We start from the raw sequence: 12869 nt of genomic DNA, 5'->3' as shown, positions 1-12869 counted from the left end.
AGGCCATGGGAATCACAGTTAGTGGTCCATACCATCTACCCTGGGGCGGGACTGGCTGTCCAGGGGAGGGGGCTGCTCGCGGCCGAACCCCCATCTGAGGGCCTCCCAGGGACTCCAACCCTGGGCCCAGCAACCCCACAGCCCAAGACAGACAAGCACCATGCACCTGCCACGAGGCTTGCAGAGAGCCTTTATTTATCTAGTGCAAAGTATACACTATCACAATCTTCTCTGTTGCTCCTTTTACTAAAATAGTTCAAATCAGTGTTTTTACCACGCTATCAAAAAGTTCTATTTTTTCCTCTCCCCAAATGAATGTGTTTCAATCGCAGGTAGAAACGGCCCAGGAGTCCACAGCTCCCAGCTCTTCCCGGGGCTGGGAGGGGACTGGCCCCGTTTTCCCAGCATCCTGGTCTGCAGCTGCCAGCCGGGGACAGGAACCAGACGTTCCAGCCCATCCCAGAAAGCAGCACAAGTATTACCCCCTCCCCCATTATGAAAATATGCACCTCTACCGCTCTGCAGTCATGCATTTAGTTTCTTTAAAAAAAAATTCAGTAGTATGTTTCCTCTCAAGTTCTCAAGAAAAAAAACAATGAAATATCACTTCTTTCAAACACTGATGTGTAGCTAATAACTTTTGGATAAAAATGTGCCACCCTAAAAAATGTGCTCAGTAGATTCCGATTCCAGGATGAGCTTGGCCACCTGGTGTGAGGCTGGAAGGGTGACATCATCACAGTGGGAACTGAAGCCACGGAACAGGTGCCACACTGGGCTTCAAGGTCTAGAGTCAGAGTATTTGAAACAGAAAGGGGCCCTCATGTAAGGACACCGAGTTCAGTAACACCCTCAACCCCACCATGAGTTTTAGAGCTAAGGCTCCAGAAGGTTGGAGTCACCCAGTGTCACCCCATGCGTGCTCCGTTAGTGGCAGAGCTGGGACCCGAGCTGAGCTGGCCCTGACTGCCCCTGTACCGAGGCCCTCTGACCCTCCCCAGCCTGCCCACCGTGCCCCCCTCATGGAGTCAAGCAGAGGCGCTGCTGGTTTTTAACAGCTCATTACATTAGGTGACTGTCCTAGAAAGCCACCCGCATGCAGTGCTGGCTCGGACACAGCAGGGGCGGGAAGGAGAGAGACCTCTGTACCTGGCTGCTGCTGCGTCCACAGCAGGCGGGCAGCTGCTTCCGGCAGAAACGCCCCACCTACACTCTGGTGCCACTGCAGCATGAGACAGGGCGCTTCCCCCAAGAGAGGAAGGTCCCTCGGAGGCTATTCTTCCCGGGGTGTGTTTGCAGGAGAGCTGCAGACACCAGGAGCCTTTACTTATTGCTTATTTTCAGTGGTGGCCAAAACAACTGCACCCAAGTGTGACAAATGGGCTCCCAGATGTGGCTCCCACCCGAAATGGACCCATACCCACCTTGGGGCTGCTCTGTGAATCTTTGGATTACAAGACCCAGAAAGAGCGTCTGTCTCCCCCAGCTCACTGGCCACTTGAGCAGGAATCACCCAGTGCCACAACCAAAGATGTTCCCCAGCTCCCACGCACACCTGCGGTGACAGGGAGCTCACCACCTGACCTGCGGTGAGCTCCTTCCTGAAAGAGCCCAGAGCTCCCTGTAACACCCAGGGCAAGAGGGACACACCTATCACCACTGGAAGCCCCACTTAGCACTTCCCTGGGCACAACAGGCCACCAGACTTTCCCCTGAGAGTAAGACCCAAGGGGGACAGTGGCAAACAGGTGGAGACGCTGCTCAGAGTCCCTGCTGGGGATCGGAACAGGACTTAACTTTACGTCCCCTGCCTGTCCACATCCCTCGCGTGGGCCTGGACGAGGCCTGCCCCACGGGAAGACAGCCGGGATCCTTCAAGCCACAGGAGGCCCTGAGTCCCGCTGCGAGTGCAGGGCGTTGGCTGGCAGGTGAGGACCTGGACCGACTAGTAGACGCCAGGGCTGGTCACAGCATTCACGGTGGCCTGTCTCACCTTCCAGCGTCTGGGAGCTCATGTGCCACGGGTCATTTACCCCTCTGGCCCTCATTTCCTCACAGATTCAGAGATTTATATATCGCACTTTACAGTTTGTACATGGCCATTTACACCAAAGGTTTCATTTGATCCCCAGGCCCCTGCAAGGACGGCCTTGCGCCACCCATTCTACAGCGGAGGGCACAGACCCGGAGAGGGGAGGCTACAGTCCCCCGCTGGAGGGAGGGAGGCGGCGGGCCTCAGCTCGGGCCCCGGCTCCGCCCGGCCCACCCGCCAGCAGCCTCCCCAGCAGGTGGGCCCCGGCAGCTCGCGGCCATACGGGCACAAGCCGACCAAGCCGATGGCCTCGCACGGTGGGGTGCAGCCGGAAACCCGGGACCTCACCTTCCCACCGGGGGCCTAGAGAGGCCGAGCGGCTTGCTGAAGGTCACCCAGCAAGTGGGAGCCAGAGCCAGGGAGGCCAGGCTCCCCCAGGGAGGGCAGAACTCGCCACCTGCAGCCCACACAGCTCTGTCCCCAGGGCCCAGGAGGGGGCCAGGCTCAGGGTGCCACAGCTGAGCAGAGGCCAGCCGGAGACACCCCCACAGCCCTCCTACTTCCTGGCCCATCGGGTGAACCACACAAAGGAAGATGCCTCAGGCACCAGGCACGAGGGACCCGAAAAGACAGGGCACAACCTGGCATGGGGTGGGGGACACAGCAGAGAATGTGTTTTGGGGTGAGGGTGTGAACTAAAAACAAGCAGCAGCCTGCAGCAGGGAGCTGGACAAGGGGGGCAGAGGATGGGCCTCGGAAGCCTCCAGCCAGCCTTGGGCATAAGTTTCCTCGTCCCTGACTTGGGACCCAGCGCTCGGTGAGCCAGCATCCAGGCCACAGCAGGTGGGTGAGAAGTGGTGCCCCGAAGTCAGGTCCAGCTGCCAGTTGCCTCTCCCCCACGAGGGTGGCCGCCAGGGGTAGAGGGCTTGATGAGGTACCCTTCCTTAAGGCTGGGCTCGGCCTGGATGGTTCCTGGGCTGGCCTCTCAGAGCAGCCTTCAGCCTCCCACCAAGGCGCCCAGAGCCCAGCCCGGCAGCAGTAAGGAGGCCGTCCAGGCCACTGCACGGCAGAGAACGGTGGCCGCCACTCTCGCAGATTGCTGGTGTGTGAGAGGCAGGAGATGGAGGCCCGGCTGTCCATGTGCTGGACCCACGGCAGCCAGGCGACGGTGGGCAGCGGCCTATATACAGTTCACCACAGGAAAACAAGGTGACTCAGCTCGAGGGCCTGCCGACTCCCCCTCGGGCCCAGCAAGACCAGTCCGTGTCCACAGGGCCCCAGGCAGGGCCAGTCCGTGTCCGCAGAGCAACGGCCCTACAAAGGCCCCTTGAACTGGTTCCCAGACAGGTGCTGCCGGATGGAGGGCTTGGAGCTGGCGGCATCTCCCAGTTTCCTCCAGACCACCTGCGGGAGGGGTGAGATGTGAGTGGGGAGCCACCTGAGCCTGCCTGCTGGCCTGTGCACACACCGCCTCACTGCTCTGCAAAGTCACCCACAGCCCCAGAGCCAAGCGGCCGGGAGGAGAAACTGAGGCCCCGTGAGGCCCAGACAGGTCTTTGCACGTCCACCCTCATGGCTGTGCCTGCCGTCCTAAGTAGGTCATCGCTGGGGAGCAGACTTGGTCTCGCAGCGGTTCAGGGGGTCCCATGAACCCAGAAGCAGCCTAGAAGGGGGTTCAGAATACCCCACCCCACATGAGGCCTGGGTTCAGCCCCATGAACCTCCCTTCCCTGCTGGCTCCTCTAAGAGCCCAGATACAACCTGTGCCAGCCAGCCGATCATGGAGGAGGCTCTCCCGGGCAGACCCAGAGTAGCCCAGCTTCCAAACACAAAGCCCTGCAGGTGCTCGAGCCCCGACGTAAGTGCCACCTGAAGGTCGGCCGCCACCAGAGGCCCCAGACACCCAGGGAACGCGGGGCTCCTGGGATGGACGGACCTGCAGAATCAGGCACCCTCTTCTCTGGGTGGGGCAGGGGGATAAGAGCGGGTCGGGGCTCCACCCTCCCACACAGGGAAGGCACGGCCACAGTGGCAGCGCTGGGCCCAGGACGCCCTCCACTGCGCCCAGCCCGGGAGGGGCCTCACGTTGCACATCTCGCGGACAATGGCCTTCTCCTTCTCGCTCAGGTCCTCCTCACAGCTGTCCTGAAGCTGCCGGTCCAGGTTCTCGTGCACCTCCAGGACCTGTGGGGACAGTCCCGAGGCTGGGCAGCGGGGGCCAGATGGGCACAGCCATCTCAGACAGGGGCTCCCTCCAACTTGCGACTAACAGGCACAGGACCGGAGGCTGGAGCCAGCTTGCGCACGTGGGCCATGTGTACACACACAGCTGCATGTGCGTGTGTGTGTGCCCGCATCCCAGCTACTGCCCCAGGTGCAAAGTGTGCCTCCCCACCCGCACACCCACCCTGGGGACGGTGCACTGTGGCCGCACACACACAGGTGAAGGGATGCGGGGATGTGCTCCAGGTGGTGAGCTGCCCCAGGAGAAACCAGCGCCTCCTGGGACCCTCGCCTGGAGGCCCCAAGCAGGGAGGAGGGGCTGGGCCTGGAGGCCTAAGCCCAAGGCCTGCCGCAGTCCTGCCCCAACTCTCTGCCCAGGGGGAGTGCCTGCCTCCCTCCCCCACCTGTTTCCCCAGTCATGGGCGTGACACGTGGTTCACACACTTGCTACCACCCCCCAGCTCCTATGAACCACTCCCCCAAAGTGTTCCAGGCAGCCCCCCACAGAGCAGAAAGCCCCCATCCTGCTGCTCAGATGCTCCTGGACTCAGAGGAGAATGTGGGGTCAAGGTCCCATGGTCCCACCAGGGATCCAGGGGCTCCCAAGGGAGTGAAAATGGGGTGAGGGTGGGTAGGGCTAGCCCCTCACCTTCATGGCATGCACAACAGCCTCTGGCTTCTGTCCTGCAGAGCTGTAGCCAGCAGAGACGGGCGAGGACAGCTCAGCCCCCAGGCTGGCTGGGCCCTGCGGGAAGGAATCACACGCCTTGCCCCAAACGGCTCCCAGGTGGCGGCTGCAGGCGTGAGCAGCAGCTGAGAGAGGTCCCTGCCGGAGCTCGGACTGGGGGAGCTGGGGCCGGGCCGATGAGGGTGAGGAGGTGGGGTGGGGGGCGGCCGGGCCTGGGTTGGAGGGCAGCACCCAGATGCACCCCCAGCACTCTGCGGGCTCCTCTACACAGCCCATGTGGAAGGTCACAGACGTCACCAGTGCAGCTCAGAGAGGACAGAGACTCAAACAGCTCACCTACCGAAGCCCAGGGGCCTGACTCCACAGACCTTCCCACCAGCCAGCCAGGACGTGAGTTCAACCGGACCCCACCCACAGGGCACCCCCGCTTCCTGGTCCTGCTCCCAGCCCCCAGCCTTGTCCAGGCACCTGGGGGAAGCCCCCTCGTTCAGCAAGCACTCTTATTGGAAACCAGGTGCCCAAGTCCCACATCAGCCTGCAGGAGCCGGGCTGAGGCAAGGCAGGGCTCCAGCCTCCCAGCACCCTGCCCCCCTGTGTGCCCAGGGCCCCCCAGCGTCTCCTCTGGGGTTCTTGGCCCAGGTGGCCATGGGGTAGAGAGCAGGGCTTCTGCCTTGGGCTACAGGGGGTCGCTGGGCCCAGGCCCCCATGAACAAGCTCAGCAGCAAGGCCCCAGGAAGGAGCCCGCAGGCCCGGCAGGAGCCACGAGGTGGGGAGACACCGGGAGTGGGCCTGGGGAACCAGCAAGCACCAGAGACCGGAGGGAAGACGCCAGCACCCAGCGAGCTCCTGTGCAAGGGAAGCTGTGCCCCCTGCTCATCCTTCCCTCCCCTGAGCCGTGGCCCCCTGCTCGGGCAGTGGGTCCACACGACTCCTCCGGTGCCCAGGCGGCTCACTGAGCTCCGCGGATGGGGCCACCACCCTGGCCACACTGTGCAGAGACCGACCCTCGGGGCCCGGGACCTTCTGCTGCGGGCCGACCCCTCCGCACTCCCCTCGACTGCCCACCGACCTGGATCTGCTCCCAGGCCTTGCGGGCTCCACTGGGCAGGGAAGCGGGGCTTGGGCGAGGCTCTACCGGCCAGGACTCGAGGCAGGGCAGGACCCATTCAGGGCCTCGGTTTCCTTGTCAGGACAACAGAAAGGCTCCTGGTCCCCGGGTGTGTTCAGTGTGCTGGGATGCTGCCCAACAGCTGTTTCCCTAGCTCCTGGCCAAGCTGCCTGGCCTCTGGTGCCCGGGCCATATTTGTCATATGGGAGAACCCCAGAAGGGGAGGGGTGGATGGAAGGCGGGCCACACGCAGGTGCACCTCCTGAGCCGGAGGGCTGCACTCCTCCGACTGGCCAGCAGGGGGAGACAGCCACACACGTGCCTGACCCTTGGCACCCCTGGCGCTACAACCCCCAGGAACCTCAAAACCACTGTGCTGAGAGAAAGAAGCCACAGAGGACGGCATGTTAATTACAGGAAATGTCCAGGATAGACAATCTACAGAGGCAGAAAGCGCGTTAGTTGCCAGGGACTGGGGAAGGAGGAGCAGGAAGGGAATGCTAAGGGAGACAGTTTCTTTTGGAGCTGATGAAAACGCACTATTGTGATAATTGCACAAATCTGAAAATATACTAAAAAAACCACTGAATTCTGTGCTTAAAAATAAAGTAAACTGACAAAAAAAACTGGGGGAGCCAGCTTCCCCAAGGGCCCTTGAGCCTCCTCTCCACCGACAGCTTCCTCCCTGGGCCCTGAGTCCGGGGTCCAGTGGGGTCCCTGCACCCTGCCCCACGGCCACGTGGACCAGTGACCCAAATCGGGGAGAAGCTGGGGGTCCCTGAGGGACACTCAGCCGGTGGTGCAGGCGGGCGGGGGGGGGGGGGGAATGGGGAGGAGGGGAGTAGGCTGGGATGGCCAGCCCGGCAGGGGTGTCCTCGCCCCACAGGGCCACGGGCTTCACCTTGGGACCCACTGACACATGGCCTCTCTGCTCACCATCCCCGGGACCTGCATGTGGCCTCACGGAAGATGTGCCCAGGTACTGAAGAGCCAGGCCCAGAAGCCTCAGGGCACAGAAGGTCCCCCCATACAAGCCCTCACGTGCTAGACATGGGCTCCCCAGGACCCAGGAAGGGCGCCGAGCCCTGTGAACACCCCAGGAGGCCTGACCTCTGAGCCTCGGCAGCCTCAGTGGCTCTCCATCCTCTCCACCAACCCCACGGACCTGCCCCCCAAACCCTGGAGGAGCCCCAGCTGGCCTCTGGCCTCCAAGCCCAAGGCAACCTGGTACCAGCACTAACTAGCCAGCGGCCCCGGCAACCCACCCACCCCTTGGGCAATCCCCCCCTCCTGTCCAAAGTGGGGTGACAGCCCCTCACATGCAGCATGCTCTGCAGGGTGAAAGGAGGTGAGGCTACAGAGCCCCTCCCATGGCCCCCTTGAGAGAGCCTTCCAGAACACTGATGGGCAACACGGAGGCCTCAGGGGCTCAGCCAGGGGAGTTCTCTCCAGAGAGACTGGGGAGTGAGCCCACGGACCAGGCTGCACCGTGCTTCACAGTTTGCAGACCACTGGGAAGGCTTCAGTGCCCCACGCTCTGTAACCATGGGACGTTCAAGTCCCACAGAGGAGCAGAATGAACAGCAGGGACAGATGAGGACAGGAGCATGAAGGACTGAGGTGCCAACCCACCAGGGCACCACCCAGCTTTACAGAGCCTTCATCAGGAAGCACGGGGAGCCTTGTTCAGCCACAGGCTCCTGGATGAACGTCTGGACTATGTGCCTCAGCAGCCACAGTCCTGGAGCAGGTGTGAGGGCCTCCGCAGAGACAGAGCGCTTGGCCAGCAGCCTGCAGCAGTACCAGCCTGCTTCCGCCCGCACCGAGCCCAGCGGGGCTCTGCTGAGGACCCTGAGGCCACCCCTGCTGGCCAGGTGGAGGGAAGGCCACCTCCCTCCTCCTGTTGGCCACCTCCTGCTGGCCAGGAGCCCAGGGCGGAAATCCAGGCACGTGTGCCCACCTTGCAGAGTGGCCTCAGGCCGGCCCAGTTCCTCATCTGTTCCATGCGGACAGTCAGGGTCCCTGCCTCGCTGTGGGGCCTACATGCATGGAGAGCCCCCTGCCCAGCACTGCTCCCAACAGACACTCAACAAACGTGGCTGTTCTTACATCACCTACAGAGCATGCGGGTAAGTGCTCCTTGGGTGGTGGGCTTTAGCACACTCACAGATTGGTGTAATCACCACATTTTCATCATGCCCAGAAGAAACTCCATACCCGTTAGCCACCGCCCTGCCCCGGCCCCTGCGACCACTCTGTGCTTTCTGCCCCTAGGCACAGGCTGTCACACAGGGATGACAGGTGCATGCACCCACAGGGCCATCCACATCCCAGAGCGCTGGCCCCACACCGCCCCCTCCCTTCTCCAGCAGGGCAGGTGGTAGCCCGGGACAGTCGGGGAGGCCCCGCTGATACCTGAGGCACACAGCCCACAAACTGAGCTCCTCCCCACCCTCAGTACAACCCGCGCGCACACCCCACATTCCCACCCAGAGCTCCAGCGCCTGCCGGGCTTCCTCCCCACAGTGGGGAGTGACACGGGCTGCAGAGCCGCCCAGGGGCATAACGGCCAGGCCTAGGCAGCTGCTCTGTGTCCTCCAGGCTGCCCCAAGCTGCCACAGCGTCACCCGAGCTAGGCCTCCACCTCTGCCCATACCCTGGGCCCCTACAGGGCTCTAAGGGTCAGGGAGCCCAGGCCCTTTCTGGGAAGGGGGAGGCCAGGGCCGGAGTGAGGGGAATGAGGAAGGCCAAGCCTTGACCCACTGCCCTCCCTGACCTGGAAGCAGCTCGGGCAGAGGCCGAGGACCCCGACCCTGGCTCGGCCACAGAGCACCCACGGGCCCCCGCGGGCCGCTGGCAGCTCTGAGCCTTGCCCCTCCACTGGCATGTGGACAGGGAATTCCGGAGGCACTGGGTCCACATGTGAACAGTGAGCTCCGAGAGGAGGGGCTCTTACGTTCTGCAGGGCGTCCTGGTAGGAGGGAGGCAGGCTCGCCAGCTGGGACTCTGAGTGGTACGGAGAGAAGCCTTTACGCAGCGTCCGGAACTCTCCAGGGCCCGCCAGCTGCAGGGGAGACAGGAGAGAGGGTAGATGCGAGGCGCTGAGCGGACGGGGCACAAGGACTTGGGCTGCCCACCGGACCAGACACCCCTGCCACGGCCTCCGCGTGGCTGATGCGCCTGCGTGCGGCCCTGCTGTGTCCGTCCTCACAGCATCATCCACAGCCCTTCACACCCATCCCCCCACGCGATATCGCTGCCACATCGCTGCCACGGGGTCAGGGACTTTGTTTTACTCCACGACATATGCTTTATAAGCATCTGTTGAGCGGCCGAATCAAACAGCTGAGTGAATGCGTGCATGACCTCCCCACCCCTGACCTGGTTCTTCTGCTCCAGCGTCCCGCACAGGGGGGCCTCGCCCCGGGCCTGGGGCACGCCGTGCCCTCTCCGGCCCCGAGGGCCCGCATCCATGGGGAAGTCCTCCTGCCTCCAGCAGGCGCTGGGGCTCCCCCCAGAGTGGGCCTGTCACGGTGCTCAGCTCAGGCAGCCTGTTAGCCTCCACATCAGACAGGAGCCCCCAAATGTGGACACTGGTCTCAGCCCCCTGTGTCCACAGAGACCAGGACAGGCTGGGCTCCTAATGGTGCCCAGTGCATGCTTGGGGCTGGGGGCCAAAGGAGTTCACAAGTGAATGAATGAATGATCGAACAAATGAACGAATGAACAGACACATACATGGCCTTTGGTGGCTTCCGTTGGGGCAAAGCAAACACCACAGAGGCTGGGGGCCAGGAGCCAGCGCAGGAAAGGACCCATGGGTCACAGTCGGCCCAACGCAAGCCGCTGGGCCAGCTGAACAGAAGCAGGCCTTTCGGGGCTCTGTCACTGAGACCTGGGGCGGATTTCTGGCCCAAACACTTTTCTTCTTCGAAGGAACAGGGGGAATGCGGTTGGCAGATAAAATGCTGCAGAACATCCCATCAAAGCCGTGGCCGGGCCTGGGGCTCCCTCCTGCAGCTCGCCCGCGGGCAGCCCACAGGGATCTGCACCCCCCCTGCCGGCCAGGCACTGGGCCCAGGCCCCCGTTCCCAGCAGGGTCTCCAGTCCCACTGACTCCCTGGGGTTTTCTCTCCCGCCCCATCAGACCCAAGTCAAACCCCCCAGGTCTCAACAGGATGCTCAGGTGGCGCACAGCAGTGCCTGGTAGGCGTCTGTGGGATAAGGTAGAAGGAGGCACCCCAGGAGTGCCAGAGGGGACACTGCACAGAGTGGCGCAGGCAGGCCATGATTAAAGGCTCCCCCAGGGGCCTGCTGGTACTATTCCCGCAGTTGTGGCCTCCGGGAGGACATGAGTGACATAAAGGTCCCCAAGGGGCACAGAGGGGAGAGAAGTGCAGACTGAACCTCCATGATGGCTCCAAAGTGTGGCAGCGTCCCACCAGGGAGACCCTGGACATGGCCCTCAGTCTTTGACCGCTACCCCCACTCACGGCCATGCCTGGGTTCACAGGAGGCATTAGGGCCCAAGGTACAGTGCTCCTGACCCAGCCAGGGGTCCAATCACGCTGAGCCTCGGAACCACCAAGCACCAAAAAAAGAGAAAGAGGCCACAGCCCCTGCCCCGCCCCGTGGCCCAGCACTCACTCACCCCCCACCATGGCTGGGCACCCTCATCAGGGGGCCCATGCCCCCCTGGCCCACCTCCTTGGAGGGGGGACAGTTGTCACCGCCAGCTCCACTCAAAGGCAAAAATCCCAAACCAAGTTATTTTCCTGGCCAATCTGCAACAGTTACAAAACCTTCTCCAGTGTACCCAAACACCCAGAACGTGCACACCTGTTGCACAGAGCACCGGCCTGGCCCTGACACGCTTCTGCAGGAACCTCCCACCTGCCTCGCAGACTGGTGAGAAGAAGGGACCAGGTGTCAGAGCTACCTGGCCCAACAAGCACAGTGACATTTACTTGGCCAGGGATCTGAGCCACTGCTCCCCTGCCAGTCCCTGGGACCAGGACAGCTGGGCGCTGAGTGTCCTTTGCTGCATGCCGTCTAGATCCTGTTCTGGGCTGTCCCCTCCTCCACGGCTCCTCTGGCCCTGGACCAAGTGGCTTCAGCAACACACATGCCATCACTGAAAACACTGGTTTGTCTTGTCTCCTCCCTCCCTCCAGATAATTTCCTTGGGAGGAGCTGTGTACAAGGGGTGGGGAGTTTTTTAATTAGCAGCATGCAATTCCCACCCCTGCCTTCAGTGATCACCTATAAATACTTGCACATCCACAGAACTTTATTAGCAAGCCACAAAGCTGGCAGGAGAAATGCACAATCTCTCATTAGGGGCAATGTGACTAATGATGCATCAAAATCAGAAACCACAATTGCACTTAAATCCAAATTTTAAATCCTGGTATTCACCCACAGGTGTCCTGGAAGAATGAAATCCCAGGGTTTTTATTGCTGAGGGGAAGTGGAGCTGAAATAGCCTTCTAGGGTGACTGGGTCTGCACCTGGCAGGTAAGGAAGGTTCGGGAGAAATGGGCACAATGCCGCTCACCAGGAGAGGGTGGGTGCCTGCCCTGCCGCCTGCGGTCTCCCCACCATGGATGGGTCCTTCAGAACTCCGGGAGCAAGGAGCTGACTCCCAGAGCAGGTGGTTCCCGAACCCTTAGAAGGGAAGGAAGCAAGCGTCTACTGCAAACCCAGCCCTGCCCCTTCTACCCAGCCCGTCCCCAACAGGGGCAGCTCGAGAGGAAGGCAGTGCCTGACACCTGAAGTGGGGACCGCAGGGCGGGTGCTCATGGGTAAGCACTGACCGGGGCGTCCCCAGCGGCAGCCTGCCCCAGGCGACCGCTCAGACCGCCGACTCAGGGCCCAGGCCGATCCGTATGCAGTGACCAGCGACAAGACCCCTGTGAGGGCATCACCCCAAGGGACCTTCCGCCCGCTGGCCCTCTCGGTGCAGGGAGGGGTGGTGTCTCCAGCACGCAGAAGGGGCTCCAACCCCCAGGGGCAGGGGCCAGCACTGGGTGCCCTGGGGCCCCTCCTTCCTCCAGGCAGCTCCCAGATCTCCTCCAGGACCCAGACCCACTCCCCACTGGGGCCAGCTGGGAGCCACCACTGACTCATGCAACCTGGACAGACCCCTCCTCCCACTTTGCACCGAAGGGCTCTCACTGCAAAGTGGGGGTACACTGACTAGCCTGCTGCCCTCACAAGTTGGGCAAATCCGTTGAGAGACGGGTGGGAAGGGCCCGTGTGCAGCAGCCCGGGAGAGTCTGTTGCTATTGCTCTGTAAAGCTGGGGATTAATGCCAGCTCAGAGAGAGGGCAGATCCTGGAAAGAAACCCCAAGGCAGGACCAGGGCACCTGGGCGATGGGCAGCGCCCAGGAAGGGGCGGGAGGATGCTGGGGGGAACCCAGAGAAGACAGGGCACCACACGGCCCTCAAAGCAGCCCCCACCCCAGACACCACTGCAAACGAGTCCCGGCAGGCAGTGCTACCTGGAGCCAGTTTCCTGGGCGGCCACAGAGCCGGGGCAGCTGCAAGGGGAGAGGGTAGTGTCACCCAGCACACCCCAGACATGACCCTCACCTCTGCCACCCCTCCCCTGGACACCCGTTAGCCCAAAGCCACCGGGCTCAGCTGGTCCGCAGTGGGTCCAAGGGCAGGGATAGGGAATCCCCACAGTGCCTTACAGGAGCTCCCCAGTTTTCAAAGCCCCAGCTTCAGCAAGGACAGAGCACCTGCCGCACGGGGCAGGAAGGCCTGCCCAAGGCTCCCACAGGCAGCAGCCCTTCTGAGGGGCCCCCAGATC

At 62.4% G+C, this 12869-nt stretch overlaps 1 protein-coding gene across 2 annotated transcripts in view; it reads right to left on the bottom strand.

The window, feature by feature from the left end:
• Positions 1-163: 163 nt before the first annotated feature.
• Positions 164-12869, bottom strand: part of CCDC85C (coiled-coil domain containing 85C) — a 71119-nt gene continuing 58413 nt past the window's right edge. Inside the window, exons 3-6 of one of the 2 annotated variants that reach the window (XM_036882122.2) lie at positions 9008-9115; positions 4905-5000; positions 4118-4216; positions 164-3436 (exon numbers count right to left, since the gene is read on the bottom strand). In XM_036882122.2, coding sequence (XP_036738017.1) covers positions 3347-3436; positions 4118-4216; positions 4905-5000; positions 9008-9115 — 393 coding nt within the window. In that variant the 3' untranslated portion in view covers positions 164-3346. The remainder of the gene's footprint in view (positions 3437-4117; positions 4217-4904; positions 5001-9007; positions 9116-12869) is intronic. The other variant, XM_057488155.1, reaches the window with a different exon arrangement.

This window comes from Manis pentadactyla, chromosome 11 (genome assembly GCF_030020395.1).
Source record: "Manis pentadactyla isolate mManPen7 chromosome 11, mManPen7.hap1, whole genome shotgun sequence".
Taxonomy (NCBI): domain Eukaryota; kingdom Metazoa; phylum Chordata; class Mammalia; order Pholidota; family Manidae; genus Manis; species Manis pentadactyla.
Note: the sequence above shows the minus strand (reverse complement) of the source record. Positions and strands in the feature narration are given on the sequence as shown.